At 48.8% G+C, this 15,507-nt stretch overlaps 1 protein-coding gene across 2 annotated transcripts in view; it reads left to right on the forward strand.

Annotated features, from left to right (window-relative positions):
- Window positions 1-769: 769 nt before the first annotated feature.
- st14a (ST14 transmembrane serine protease matriptase a) overlaps window positions 770-15,507 on the forward strand; it is a 79,933-nt gene continuing 65,195 nt past the window's right edge. For both annotated transcript variants that reach the window (XM_055895155.1, XM_055895156.1), the window contains exons 1-2: window positions 770-2,302; window positions 13,598-13,757. In XM_055895155.1, coding sequence (XP_055751130.1) covers window positions 2,255-2,302; window positions 13,598-13,757 — 208 coding nt within the window. In that variant the 5' untranslated portion in view covers window positions 770-2,254. The remainder of the gene's footprint in view (window positions 2,303-13,597; window positions 13,758-15,507) is intronic.

Here is a 15,507-nt window from a genome sequence, read left to right on the forward strand (position 1 = left end):
TAATTCACAGCCCGGCTGTAATTCACAACCCGGCTGTAATTCACAGCCCGGCTGTAATTCACAGCCCGGCTGTAATTCATAGCCCGGCTCAGCCCGGCTGTAATTCATAACCCGGCTGTAATTCACAGCCCGGCTGTAATTCATAACCCGGCTGTAATTCACAACCCGGCTGTATTTCACAGCCCGGCTGTAATTCACAGCCCGGCTGTAATTCATAACCCGGCTGTAATTCACAGCCCGGCTGTGCCCGGCTGTAATTCACAGCCCGGCTGTAATTCACAGCCCGGCTCAGCCCGGCTGTAATTCACAGCCCGGCTGTAATTCACAACCCGGCTGTAATTCATAGCCCGGCTGTAATTCACAGCCCGGCTGTAATTCATAGCCCGGCTCAGCCCGGCTGTAATTCATAACCCGGCTGTAATTCACAGCCCGGCTGTAATTCACAACCCGGCTGTAATTCACAACCCGGCTGTAATTCACAACCCGGCTGTAATTCACAGGCCGGCTGTAATTCACAGCCCGGCTGTAATTCATAGCCCGGCTCAGCCCGGCTGTAATTCATAACCCGGCTGTAATTCACAGCCCGGCTGTAATTCATAACCCGGCTGTAATTCACAACCCGGCTGTAATTCATAGCCCGGCTGTAATTCACAGCCCGGCTGTAATTCATAGCCCGTCTCAGCCCGGCTGTAATTCACAACCCGGCTGTAATTCACAGCCCGGCTGTAATTCACAACCCGGCTGTAATTCACAACCCGGCTGTAATTCACAACCCGGCTGTAATTCATAGCCCGGCTGTAATTCACAGCCCTGCTGTATTTCATAGCCCGTCACTACAAACAACATCTCCACATGCTGATATACCTTGTTTCATCATAACCAGTCATCCGCTGGAAATTCCAGGAAGGGACTCCTATGTTTCTGGAACAGAAACCTGTGGGTCATGCCGTAGGTCTACGTAGACTAAATTACCTGAGCGTGACTAAACGAAAACATCCCCCGTGCATACTTCTCCGTGACTCATCTTCCTATCACAAAAAGAGTTCAACATCGATACCGAATTCTATGAATAATCTTTTTTTTTTTTTAACGAATGGATATATATGCTACATTCTACATCTAAGAGAGATTAAAATGTAATTGAATATGCCATGTTCATCAGCCTACCTTTATCTCAAATGAAAATAAAACTCTCCCCATTTTCTCCAGCCACATTCAGCCCAAAAGCCCGACCGCCGCCTGCCGGTGTTTAGTTATGTTTAGTTACCGTTGCATCAGAAACCTGTCACACCTGTTCGGTTGCACCTGGGACCAATATGTCAAATCAACCTGGGGAAAGAACATACATTGTCAAGATCTCGAACTCTTAATGTAAAGCGAATTCATTGATCTAGATATTGGTTATTACGTTAAGTCACGGCTTTATTCTCTATATCTGGCGATATGTGTACTATTTCTCTCTCTCAATTCAATGGGCTTTATTGGTACGGGAAACATGTTTACATTACCAAACCGAGTGAAATAAATAATACAAAATGAACAGTAAACATTACACTCACAAAAGTTCCAAAAGAATAAAGACATTTCAAATGTCATATACGGTTTATACACCGTGTTGTAACGATGTGCAAATAGTTAAAGTACAGAAGGGAAGAGTTATTTTCTCTCTCTCTCCCTCTTGGTTTTAATGTCACCTTAATGCAGGAAGTCACAGGTGAGTATCGCTCAAACAGAGACACGCCCTGAAACCCGACGCTGCGGTACAACTTTATGCAGGTACTCGACAACAGGAGTGTAATTATACATCCAAACAGTTGTTTTGCAACTAAAACGAACGTTTCTATTGGACAAATTCAGGTAGATCACTCCCCGTGTCGTTACGTTTGCTTTCGTTTAAGAAACGTTTTGCAACCGAATCAGCGTAATGAATACTCCTCAGATATCCGGGAAAGGGCCGTTCGCGATCATTCCTGGAGGATACTACACTACTAAAAGTGCGATTTGCTACAAAGGAAATACTCTGAGTTCATATTGATTGTATTGAAATTGGTTTCCTGAACTGTATTCTTTAGGTTGCAGTGTTTCTTTTTTAATATATATATTTTGTTGTTGCTCGTTTGTGAATCACCTGAGACCGCAGGACTCCATTGAAGACAAAAGGCCAACCCTACACTCCCTCCCCCTGGAATTTACCTGAGGAGTAGCTGGCCTACTGAGACCAGGAACAGACAGACTTATCGGGTCGCCAGCCACCATGGACTACATGGACACTGGAATGAGATACACCCCCAACAAGGGCCCGGTACTGTGACCGTTACTTCCTCTGGTGTTTATTTTGGTGGGGGGGTTGTTTGTTTGGAGACCACCTGTCACAAATTTAAGCTTCTAGTACGTGTGTGTGTGCCATTCATTTGTTAGATAGTTTACCGCTACTGTCTATCAGGGCGTTTAGACAGCTGCCCAAGCTGCTCTGCGTATTGACGTTTAGACGGCTGCTTTGCGTATTGACGTTTAGACGGCTGCCCAAGCTGCTCTGCTTATTGACGTTTAGGCGGCTGCCCAAGCTGCTCTGCGTATTGACGTTCTCATCAGCCACACCTACAGTCAGGAAGTGCCAACACTCCTATTTAAATTGATGTCCTAAAGCATTAATGGTCAAATACTTTAATTGATAGTGCAATGGCATCTACAGTACGGCTTCGCATTGGCCTGATAAAGCTGGCCTGATCATTCATTGGCCTGATCATTCATTGGCCTGATCATTCATTGGCCGGATCATTCATTGGCCGGATCATTCATTGGCCGGATCATTCATTGGCCTGATGAAGCTAGCCTGATCATTCATTGGCCTGATAAAGCTAGCCTGATCATTCATTTGCTTTGTAAATTGGCTTTGTGGCCCTGGTCTGCTCGTCGCTAAAGAGAGCTCTGATAGAATATTCTACCATCAGTCCCATGCATTCACTGCAGTCTTCCAAGCAATCGGGCACCAACATAGTTCATTGAAAATGAAACCAATAAAAGGTTTGACTATTTTGGTTGAGACAGCAGAGCTAGAGTGAGGTGGGTGGGTGGGGGGGGTGGGTGGGGGGGGGGGGGGGGGGGGGGGCGGCTTCCCTGCCTATACAATGGTAAGAGAATGTACACACCTGAAGGCTACACATCTGTGGGTCGCTCACTGTTATGTTCTCTGAGCTAAAGACAGGCTTCCATCACATCTATCTCTACCCGATGGTGTGGTAGCAACTGACGTTGTTAAAAGACAGCGTCTATGTAGCGGGGTTGTTTTCAGGCTAACCGTTGGTCTCTGAAGACCAAATTTCATGGCATGTCAAATCAAATCAAATGTATTTATATAGCCCTTCTTACATCAGCTGATATCTCAAAGTGTTGTACAGAAACCCAGCCTATAACCCCCCCCCCCCCCAAACAGCGAGCAATGCAGGTGTAGAAGCACGGTGGCTGGGAAAAACTCTCTAGAAAGGCCAAAACTTAGGAAGAAACCTAGAGAGGAACCAGGCAATTCATGTCATCATGAAGAGTCTGTATAGATTGAGTTGTAGGCACTGTGATGCAGGATAGCTACAATTGTTACGAACTCCGGGCCCTAGTTACTGTCAGAAAAAACTCTTGGACCTAAATTTAGCTCTGTGTTAAAAAAAAGCTGTAGAAAGGAGTGGGAGTGGAATTGAATGAACCAATCAGAAACGCGGTGATTCACCGATCCCGTTGTCCTGTCACGACACGCTCCCAGGGAACTAGTCGATGTTCAGTGATTACTGTGAACGACGCGGAGAGGGTGTGACTTAAACGTTTGAATCCCTTCAGAGTAGTGATGTTGTAATCTATACAAACAACAACAACAACAAATGTATAAACGCAACAGTGTTGGTGTCATGAGCTGAAATAAAAATATCCCAGAAATGTTCCATACGCACACAAAAAAAAGCTTATTTCTCACACATTTTGTGCACCAATTTGTTTACATCACTGTTAGTGAGTATTTATCCTATGCTAAAATAATCCATCCACCTTACAGGTGTGGCATATCAAGAAGCTGATTAAACAACATGATCATTACACAGGTGCACCTTGTGCTGTGGACAATAAAATATGGCCTCTCTAAAATGTGCAGTTTTGTCACAAAACACAATGCCACAGATGTCTCCAAGTTTTGAGGGAGCATGCAATTGGCATGCTGACTGCAGGAATGTCCACCAGAGCTGTTGCCACATAATTTAATGTTAATTTCTCTACCATAAGCCGCCTCCAACGTCATTTTAGAGAATTTGGCAGTACGTCCAGATGGCCTCAACCACAGACCACGTTTAACCACGCCAGCCCAGGACCTCCACATTCGGCTTCTTCACCTGCAGGATTGTCTGAGACCAACGACCCGGACAGCTGATCAAACTGTTTTCACAAACTGACAGAAACCGTCTCAGGGAGTTCATCTGCGTTCTCGTCGTCCTCACCAGAGTCTTGACTTGACTGCAGTTCAGCATCGTAACCAACTTCAGTGGGCAAATGCTCACCTTTTGATGGCCACTGGCACACTGGAGAAGTGTTCTCTTCACGGATAAATCCCGGTTTCAAATGTACAGGGCAGATGGCATCGTGTGGGCGTGCGGTTTGCTAATGTCAACGTTGTGAACAGAGTGTCCCATGGTGGCGGTGGGGTTATGGTATTGGGCAGGCATAAGCTATGGACAACGAACACAATTGCATTTTATCAATGGCAGTTTGAATGCACAGAGATACCGTGATGAGATCCTGAGGCCCATTGATGTGCCATTCATCCTCTGCCATCACCTCATGTTTCAGCATGATAATGCACGGCCCCATGTCGCAAGGATCTATACACAGTTCCTGGAAGCTGAAAATGTCCCAGTTCTTCTATGGCCTGCATACTCACCAGACATGTCACCCATTGAGCATGTTTGGGATGCTCTGGATCGACGTGCACGACAGCGTGTTCCCGCCAATATTCAGCAACTCAGTCTCTTTCACTAATTACCATAAATAAGTGTGAAAGTACCATGTTTTCCCCACTAGATTCCGCTGTTCCTTCTACTGCCTTTTATCAATTTTGCTGGTCTCTTGTGGTTTTTATTGAATGGATTGCAACTTTGGGTAAAAAAAATCTAAAGCTTTTTGCTCATGATGAAAATAAATACATGTGGTAAAAGCCAGTCCCTCCATGAAAGCAATTCAGTGTAGCAGGGTAGCCTAGTGGTTAGAGCGTTGGACTAGTAACCGAAAGGTTGCAAGTTCAAATCCCCGAGCTGACAAGGTACAAGCTGACAAGGTACAAATCTGTCGTTCTGCCCCTGAACAGGCAGTTAACCCACTGTTCCTAGGCCGTCATTAAGAATTTGTTCTTAACTGACTTGCCGAGTTAAAAAAAAATAAAAAATACAATTAAATAAATATATATAATAAAGGTAAATTTGTAAGTCGCTCTGGATAAGAGCGTCTGCTAAATGACTTAAATGTAAATGTAAATAATGCTTCAACCCAACTCTCCATGAAAAGTCCAACAAATGGCAGCTCCTTTTTTTTTTTTAAGGGAATAAACTTTCGACATCGAGGGGCTGTTTCCTGGACACAAATTAAGCTTAAGAGAAGAACAGTCTGAACAAGCAAATTGGTTTTTCTACCCAAAACACTGTCACCACCGATAAATCCATTGATAATTGAGAAATTCATTAAGCATTTTTCTACGGCTTGTCATGCTTTCCACCTGGCTACCCCTACCCCGGTCAACAGCCCTGCACCCCCCCCCCCCCCACAGCAACTTGCCCAAGCCTCCCCCATTTTCTCTTTCACCCAAATCCAGATAGCTGATGTTCTGAAAGAGCTGCAAAATCTGGACCTGTACAAATCAGCCGGGCTAGGCAATCTGGACCCTCTCTTTTTCTAAAATTTTCCGCCGAAATTGTTGCAACATCTATTACTAGCATGTTCAACCTCTCTATCGTATCGTCTGAGATCCCCAAAGATTGGAAAGCTGCCGTGGTCACCCCCCTCTTCAAAGCAGGAGACACTCTAAACCCAAACTGCTACAGACCTATATCTATCCAACCCTGCTTTTCTAAAGTCTTCGAAAGCCAAGTTAACAAACAGATCACCGACCATTTTGAATCCCACTGTACCTTCTCCGCTATGCAATCTGGTTTCAGAGCTGGTCATGGGTGCACCTCAGCCACGCTCAATGTCCGAAACGATATCATAACCGCCATCGATAAAAGACAGTACTATGCAGCCGTATTCATCGACCTGACCAAGGCTTTCGACTCTGTCAATCACCGTATTCTTATCGGCAGACTCAATAGCCTTGGTTTCTCAAATGACTGCCTTGCCTGGTTCACCAACTACTTCTCAGACAGAGTTCAGTGTGTCAAATCGGAGGGCCTGCTGTCCGGACCTCTGGCAATCTCTATGGGGGTACCACAGGGTTCAATTCTCGGGCCGACTCTTTTCTCTGTATATATCAATGATGTTGCTCTTGCTGCGGGCGATTCCCTGATCCACCTCTACGCAGACGACACCATTCTGTATACTTCCGGCCCTTCCCTGGACACTGTGCTATCTAACCTCCAAACGAGCTTCAATGCCATACAACACTCCTTCCATGGCCTCCAACTGCTTTTAAACGCTAGTAAAACTAAATGCATGCTTTTCAACCGATCGCTGCCCGCCCGACTAGCATCACTACTCTGGACGGTTCTGACTTAGAATATGTGGACAACTACAAATACCTAGGTGTCTGGTTAGACCGTAAACTCTCCTTCCAGACTCACATTAAGCATCTCTAATCCAAAATTAAATCTAGAAATGGCTTCCTATTTCACAACAAAGCCTCCTTCACTCATGCTGCCAAACATACCCTTGTAAAACGGACTATCCTACCGATCCTCGATTTCGGCGATGTCATTTACAAAATAGCCTCCAACACTCTACTCAGCAAATTGGATGTAGTCTATCACAGTGCCATCCGCCCCATATACTACCCACCACTGCGACCTATATGCTCTCGTTGGCTGGCCCTCGCTACATTTTCGTTGCCAAACCCACTGGCCCCAGGTCATCTATAAGTCTTTGCTAGGTAAAGCCCCGCCTTATCTCAGCTCACTGGTCACCATAGCAGCACGCGCTCCAGCAGGTATATTTCACTGCTCATTCCCAAAGCCAACTCCTCCTTTGGCCGCCTTTCCTTCCAGTCTTCTGCTGCCAATGACTGGAACGAATTGCAAAAATCACTGAAGCTGGAGACTTATATTTCCCTCACTAAGTTTAAGCAACAGTTGTCAGAGCAGCTAATCGATCATTGCACCTGTACATAGCCCATCTGTAAATAGCCCATCCAACTACCTCATCCCCATACTGTTATTTATCTTGCTCCTTTGCACCCCAGTACCTCTACTTGCACAGCTTCATCTGTACATCTATCACTCCAGTGTTAATGCTAACTTGTCATTATTTCGCCTCTATGGCCTATTTATTGCCTTACCTCCCTTATCTGCACAAACTGTACATAGATTTTTCTATTGTGTGTTTGTTTATGTGTAACTCTGTGGTGTTGTTTTTGTCGGACTGCTTTGCTTTATCTTGGCCAGGTCACAGTTGTAAATGAGAACCAGGTCTACCTGGTTAAATAAAGGTGAAATATATATTTTTTTAAAGTACTATATTTATTGAAGATTATATGTGTATTTTGAGTTCAAATCAATTATCTTCTCATAACAAATGATATTTTAACAAAATAATGTTTCAGGAATGCTAGACCCGTGTTTCTAACGACAGAAACTATTTATTTTTAAATCGGAGACGGTGGGTTACAAGCTTTTTGAGGTGGAATGACCCACCTGTGCGTTTTGATTTGGAATGACCCACCCAGGGAGAATATTATTGGCAGAGAAGATGCCGTGTAAGCATGTGTAGTGTTCGGGTCTGAGCCAACAGCAGTCTTGGCACAGAGAGCATTGTGGGTCATTGTAGTCAGGCAGTCTGTCAGGCTGGGTGTTGAGTCACTCGAGGTGTTGTTGGCTATAAGCCAATATTTTATTTTTATATTTATATTTTTATAACTTTAGGTTATACAGTGTTGTTGAATCCCAAAATAGAGCTTTGTTACTTTATGTATTCGCTTTTCATAGTCCTAGAATAAGCAAAGAGGCAACGAAACTCAAAAGCCTTCTATCTGAAGTGAGGCTCTAGTTATTTGACCGAGTGCTTAGTGGTGACCTCCCACATCTAGCAGCCTGCTCCCTCCGAGCAGGTTTGGCAACATTTAACTCAGTGAAACTGTTCCTCCCCACCCACCCACTCTGTCTGTCTCTCTCTCTGTCTCTCTCTGTCTCTCGCTCTCTGTCTCTGTCTCTCGCTCTCTCTCTGTCTCTGTCTGTCTCTCTGTCTGTCTGTCTCTGTCTGTCTCTGTCTGTCTCTCTCTCTGTCTGTCTCTGTCTGTCTCTCTCTTTCTGTCTGTCTGTTTTTCTGTCTGTCTGTCTCTGTCTCTCGCTCACTCATATTTTTCCGATAATCATCCTAATAATTTGCTCATGGTGAAAACTTAAAACGTCATTCAGAAAGCTACATTTTGTTGCAAATATTTCCATAATACTGTAGATATATTAGCCGTGTATTGACGCTAGCCCTACTGATTCCTCCTAACATGTGTCCGGTACAGTGGTCTGTGTGTCAGTCAGTGATAGGTCGCAACACAGTGGTCACAATTCTGAAACACACCTACTGGCCTCGACACAGGTCACATGACTGGCCTCGACACAGGTCACATGACTGGCCTCGACACAGGTCACATGACTGGCCTCGACACAGGTCACATGACTGGCCTCGACACAGGTCACATGACTGGCCTCGACACAGGTCACATGACTGGCCTCGACACAGGTCACATGTACCTTACATGTTGATCTAATTCAGTTAGGCACTTAGAGACTTTATCTTGCTTTTTAGGAGAAACTGAGAGGAGGTATCACCAGTGTGTCGGCGTAGAGCCTCACCAGTGTAGAGCCTCACCAGTGTGTCGGCGTAGAGCCTCACCAGTGTAGAGCCTCACCAGTGTGTCGGCGTAGAGCCTCACCAGTGTAGAGCCTCACCAGTGTGTCGGCGTAGAGCCTCACCAGTGTAGAGCCTCACCAGTGTGTCGGCGTAGAGCCTCACCAGTGTAGAGCCTCACCAGCGTAGAGCCTCACCAGCGTGTCGGCGTAGAGCCTCACCAGCGTGTCGGCGTAGAGCCTCACCAGCGTGTCGGCGTAGAGCCTCACCAGCGTGTCGGCGTAGAGCCTCACCAGCGTAGAGCCTCACCAGCGGGTCGGCGTCGAGCCTCACCAGCGGGTCGGCGTCGAGCCTCACCAGCGGGTCGGCGTCGAGCCTCACCAGCGGGTCGGCGTCGAGCCTCACCAGCGGGTCGGCGTCGAGCCTCACCAGCGGGTCGGCGTCGAGCCTCACCAGCGGGTCGGCGTCGAGCCTCACCAGCGGGTCGGCGTCGAGCCTCACCAGCGGGTCGGCGTCGAGCCTCACCAGCGGGTCGGCGTCGAGCCTCACCAGCGGGTCGGCGTCGAGCCTCACCAGCGGGTCGGCGTCGAGCCTCACCAGCGGGTCGGCGTCGAGCCTCACCGGCGTCGAGCCTCACCAGCGGGTCGGCGTCGAGCCTCACCGGCGTCGAGCCTCACCAGCGTGTCGGCGTAGAGCCTCACCGGCGTCGAGCCTCACCAGCGTGTCGGCGTAGAGCCTCACCGGCGTGTCGGCGTCGAGCTTCACCAGCGTCGAGCCTCACCGGCGTGTCGGCGTAGAGCCTCACCAGCGTAGAGCCTCACCAGTGTGTCGGCGTAGAGCCTCACCAGCGTAGAGCCTCACCAGTGTCTCGGCGTAGAGCCTCACCAGCGTAGAGCCTCACCAGCGTGTCGGCGTAGAGCCTCACCAGCGTAGAGCCTCACCAGCGTGTCGGCGTCGAGCCTCACCAGCGTGTCGGCGTAGAGCCTCACCAGTGTAGAGTCTCACCAGTGTAGAGCCTAGAGGTCGACCGATTTTATGATTTTTCAACGCCGATACCGATTAATCAGCCGTTATTTTTTATTTATTTGTAATAATGACAATTACAACAATACTGAATGAACACGTATTATATTAGGTTAAAATAAATCAATAAAATCAATTTAGCATCAAATAAATAATGAAACATGTTCAATTAGGTTTAAATAATGTAAAAACAAAGTTTTGGAGAAGAAAGTAAAAGTGCAATATGTGCCATGTAAGAAAGCTAACGTTTAAGTTCCTTGCTCAGAACATGAGAACATATGAAAGCTGGTGGTTCCTTTTAACAGGAATCTTCAATATTCCAAGGTAAGAAGTTTTAGGTTGTAGGAATTATAGGACTATTTCTCTCTATACCATTTGTATTTCATATACCTTTGACTATTGGATGTTCTTATAGGCACTTTAGTATTGCCAGTGTAACAGTATAGCTTCCGTCCCTCTCCTCGCTCCTACCTGGGCTCAAACCAGGAACACATCGACAACAGCCACCCTCGAAGCAGCGTTACCCATCGCTCCACAAAAGCCGCGGCCCTTACAGAGCAAGGGGAATAACTACTCCAAGTCTCAGAGCGAGTGACGTTTGAAACCCTATTAGCGCGCACCCCGCTAACTAGCTAGCCATTTCACATCGGTTACACCAGCCTAATCTCGGGAGTTGATAGGCGTGAAGTCATAAACAGCTCAATGCTTGAAGCACAGCGAAGAGCTGCTGGCAAACGCAGTAAAGTGTTGTTTGAATGAATGCTTACGAGCCTGCTGGTGCCGACCACCGCTCAGTCAGACTGCTCTATCAAATCATACTTAGTTATAACATAATAACACACAGAAATACGAGCCTTAGGTCATTAATATGGTCGAATCCGGAAACTATCACCTCGAAAACAAAACATTTATTCTTTTCAGTGAAATACGGAATCGTTCCGTGTTTTATAGAACGGTTGGCATCCATAAGTCTAAATATTCCTGTTACATTGCACAACATTCAATGTTATGTCATAATTATGTAAAATTCTGGCAAATTAGTTCGCAAAGAGCCAGGCGGCCCAAACTGTTGCATATACCCTGACTCTGCGTGCAATGAACGCAAGAGAAATCACACAATTTTACCTGGTTAATATTGCCTGCTAACCTGGATTTCTTTTAGCTAAATATGCAGGTTTAAAAATATATACTTGTGTATTGATTTTAAGAAAGGCATTGATGTTTATGGTTAGGTACACATTGGAGCTACGATACGCACCACATCGATTATATGCAACGCAGGACACGCTAGATAAACTAGTAATATCATCAACCATGTGTAGTTATAACTAGTGATTATGATTGATTGTTTTTTATAAGATAAGTTTAATGCTAGCTAGCAACTTACCTTGGCTTCTTACTGCATTCGCGTAACAGGCAGGCTCCTCGTGAGGCAGGTGGTTAGAGCGTTGGACTAGTTAACTGAAAGGTTGCAAGATTGAATCCCCGAGCTGACAAGGTGAAAATCTGTCGTTCTGCCCCTGAACAAGGCAGTTAACCCACCGTTCAGAGGCCGTCATTGAAAATAAGAATGTGTTCTTAACTGACTTGCCTCGTTAAATAAAGATTAAATAAAGGTGTAACAAATATATATTTTCAAAAATCGGCCAAATCGATTTCCGATTGTTATGAAAACTTGAAATTGTCCCTAATTAATCGGCCATTCCGATTAATCGGTCGACCTCTAATAGAGCCTCACCAGCGTGTCGGCGTAGAGCCTCACCAGCGTGTCGGCGTAGAGCCTCACCAGCGTGTCGGCGTAGAGCCTCACCAGCGTGTCGGCGTAGAGCCTCACCAGCGTCTCGGCGTAGAGCCTCACCAGCGTGTCGGCGTAGAGCCTCACCAGCGTGTCGGCGTAGAGCCTCACCAGTGCGTCAGAGCCTCACCAGCGTGTCGGCGTAGAGCCTCACCAGCGTAGAGCCTCACCAGCGTGTCGGCGTCGAGCCTCACCAGCGGGTCGGCGTCGAGCCTCACCAGCGGGTCGGCGTCGAGCCTCACCAGCGGGTCGGCGTCGAGCCTCACCAGCGGGTCGGCGTCGAGCCTCACCAGCGGGTCGGCGTCGAGCCTCACCAGCGGGTCGGCGTCGAGCCTCACCAGCGGGTCGGCGTCGAGCCTCACCAGCGTCGAGCCTCACCAGCGGGTCGGCGTCGAGCCTCACCAGCGTGTCGGCGTAGAGCCTCACCAGCGTGCCGGCGTAGAGCCTCACCAGCGTAGAGCCTCACCAGCGTGTCGGCGTAGAGCCTCACCAGCGTGTCGGCGTAGAGCCTCACCAGCGTGTCGGCGTAGAGCCTCACCAGCGTGTCGGCGTAGAGCCTGTAGGAGTAAAATGAGACACATGGATAACATATAAAGGCATAGGACAGCTGAACATTAAAAACAGACTACATGAAGAGAAGAGACACATAGTCTGCTGATTCCATTAAGACACACATACCAGAGAAATATGTGCTTAGGGCACCTGGACACACTAGACATATAGTCTGCTGATTCCATTAAGAGATACACATACCAGAGAACATACTGAGGCACTGAACTAAAAAGATAATGGTGACAGGAAGAATTAGGGGAAGTATGCTAATTTGCATATGGGTTGGACTTATATGTTGTATGTGTATAAATGCTGGAGCCGGGAATGGGAAATGGTGTGTGTTACACGGGACATTCCAGCTTTCTATACAATTGTATTAAAAGCATGTTTGATTTCACAAGTTCATGTAAGAGTTATATTTGAACCGATTGTCCACGACAAGCCTCACCAGCGGGTCGGTGTAGAGCCTCACCAGCGGGTCGGTGTAGAGCCTCACCAGCGTAGAGCCTCACCAGCGGGTCGGTGTAGAGCCTCACCAGCGGGTCGGTGTAGAGCCTCACCAGCGGGTCGGTGTAGAGCCTCACCAGCGGGTCAGTGTAGAGCCTCACCAGCGGGCCGGCGTAGAGCCTCACCAGTGGGTCAGTGTAGAGCCTCACCAGTGTAGAGCCTAACCAGCGGGTCGGCGTAGAGCCTCACCAGTGGGTCAGTGTAGAGCCTCACCAGCGTAGAGCCTCACCAGCGTAGAGCCTCACCAGCGGGTCGGCGTAGAGCCTCACCAGCGGGTCGGCGTAGAGCCTCACCAGCGGGTCGGCGTAGAGCCTCACCAGTGTAGAGCCTCACCAGTGTAGAGCCTCACCAGTGTAGAGCCTCACCAGTGTAGAGCCTCACCAGCGGGTCGGCGTAGAGCCTCACCAGCGGGTCGGCGTAGAGCCTCACCAGCGGGTCGGCGTAGAGCCTCACCAGCGTAGAGCCTCACCAGCGTAGAGCCTCACCAGCGTGTCGGCGTAGAGCCTCACCAGTGCATTCAAAAGCAATATGCTATAGGTCTTTGTTTTTGGATGTTTTTATACAATTGAAGGCTCAAGGCTGTCAAACGTTGTAAGATTGGTTTCCAGGCCTCAGATTTAAGATTGTTGTATATTCCTAATATCTACATGGCATCTTGTCGGCATGACAGTGTCTTACGTCCCCCTCGCTCTCCTCTCTCAGGACAGGGACTGGGACCAGGATGTGACGTTCCTCCCAGCAGCTGACAGTAAGAAGTTAGAAAAGAAGAAAGGACCAGGGAGAGTCGGGGCTGTGACCGGCATCGTTATCTTTGCCGCTGTCATCGCCCTTATGACCGGTCTACTGGTCTGGCACTTCCACTGTGAGTAGCCCTGCCCCCTCTCTTCTCCTCTCTCTTCCACTGGGAGTAGCCCTGCCCCCTCTCTTCTTCTCTCTCTTCCACTGGGAGTAGCCCTGCCCCCTCTCTTCTTCTCTCTCTTCCACTGGGAGTAGCCCTGCCCCCTCTCTTCTTCTCTCTCTTCCACTGGGAGTAGCCCTGCCCCTCTCTTCTTCTCTCTCTTCCACTGTGAGTAGCCCTGCCCCTCTCTTCTTCTCTCTCTTCCACTGTGAGTAGCCCTGCCCCCTCTCTTCTCCTCTCTCTTCCACTGTGAGTAGCCCTGCCCCTCTCTTCTTCTCTCTCTTCCACTGTGAGTAGCCCTGACCCCTCTCTTCTCCTCTCTCTTCCACTGTGAGTAGCCCTGCCCCTCTCTTCTTCTCTCTCTTCCACTGGGAGTAGCCCTGCCCCTTCTCTTCTTCTCTCTCTTCCACTGGGAGTAGCCCTGCCCCCTCTCTTCTTCTCTCTCTTCCACTGGGAGTAGCCCTGCCCCCTCTCTTCTTCTCTCTCTTCCACTGGGAGTAGCCCTGCCCCCTCTCTTCTTCTCTCTCTTCCACTGGGAGTAGCCCTGCCCCCTCTCTTCTTCTCTCTCTTCCACTGGGAGTAGCCCTGCCCCCTCTCTTCTTCTCTCTCTTCCACTGTGAGTAGCCCTGCCCCCTCTCTTCTCCTCTCTCTTCCACTGGGAGTAGCCCTGCCCCTCTCTTCTTCTCTCTTTCTCTTCCACTGGGAGTAGCCCTGCCCCCTCTCTTCTTCTCTCCTTCTCTTCCACTGGGAGTAGCCCTGCCCCCTCTCTTCTTCTCTCCTTCTCTTCCACTGGGAGTAGCCCTGCCCCCTCTCTTCTTCTCTCCTTCTCTTCCACTGGGAGTAGCCCTGCCCCCTCTCTTCTTCTTCTCTCTCTTCCACTGGGAGTAGCCCTGCCCCCTCTCTTCTTCTCTCTCTTCCACTGTGAGTAGCCCTGCCCCCTCTCTTCTTCTCTCCTTCTCTTCCACTGGGAGTAGCCCTGCCCCCTCTCTTCTTCTCTCCTTCTCTTCCACTGGGAGTAGCCCTGCCCCTCTCTTCTTCTTCTCTCTCTTCCACTGGGAGTAGCCCTGCCCCCTCTCTTCTCCTCTCTCTTCCACTGGGAGTAGCCCTTCCCCCTCTCTTCTTCTCTCCTGCTCTTCCACTGTGAGTAGCCCTGCCCCTCTCTTCTTCTCTCTCTTCCACTGGGAGTAGCCCTTCCCCCTCTCTTCTTCTCTCCTGCTCTTCCACTGTGAGTAGCCCTGCCCCTCTCTTCTTCTCTCTCTTCCACTGGGAGTAGCCCTTCCCCCTCTCTTCTTCTCTCCTGCTCTTCCACTGTGAGTAGCCCTGCCCCTCTCTTCTTCTCTCTCTTCCACTGGGAGTAGCCCTGCCCCTCTCTTCTTCTCTCTCTTCCACTGGGAGTAGCCCTGCCCCCTCTCTTCTTCTCTCTCTTCCACTGGGAGTAGCTCTGCCCCCTCTCTTCTTCTCTCCTGCTCTTCCACTGTGAGTAGCCCTGCCCCTCTCTTCTTCTCTCTCTTCCACTGGGAGTAGCCCTGCCCCCTCTCTTCTTCTCTCTCTTCCACTGGGAGTAGCCCTTCCCCCTCTCTTCTTCTCTCCTGCTCTTCCACTGGGAGTAGCCCTGCCCCCTCTCTTCTTCTCTCTCTTCCACTGGGAGTAGCCCTGCCCCCTCTCTTCTTCTCTCTCTTCCACTGGGAGTAGCCCTTCCCCCTCTCTTCTTCTC

Source organism: Salvelinus fontinalis, chromosome 33 (genome assembly GCF_029448725.1).
Source record: "Salvelinus fontinalis isolate EN_2023a chromosome 33, ASM2944872v1, whole genome shotgun sequence".
In the NCBI taxonomy this organism is placed as follows: Eukaryota; Metazoa; Chordata; class Actinopteri; order Salmoniformes; family Salmonidae; genus Salvelinus; species Salvelinus fontinalis.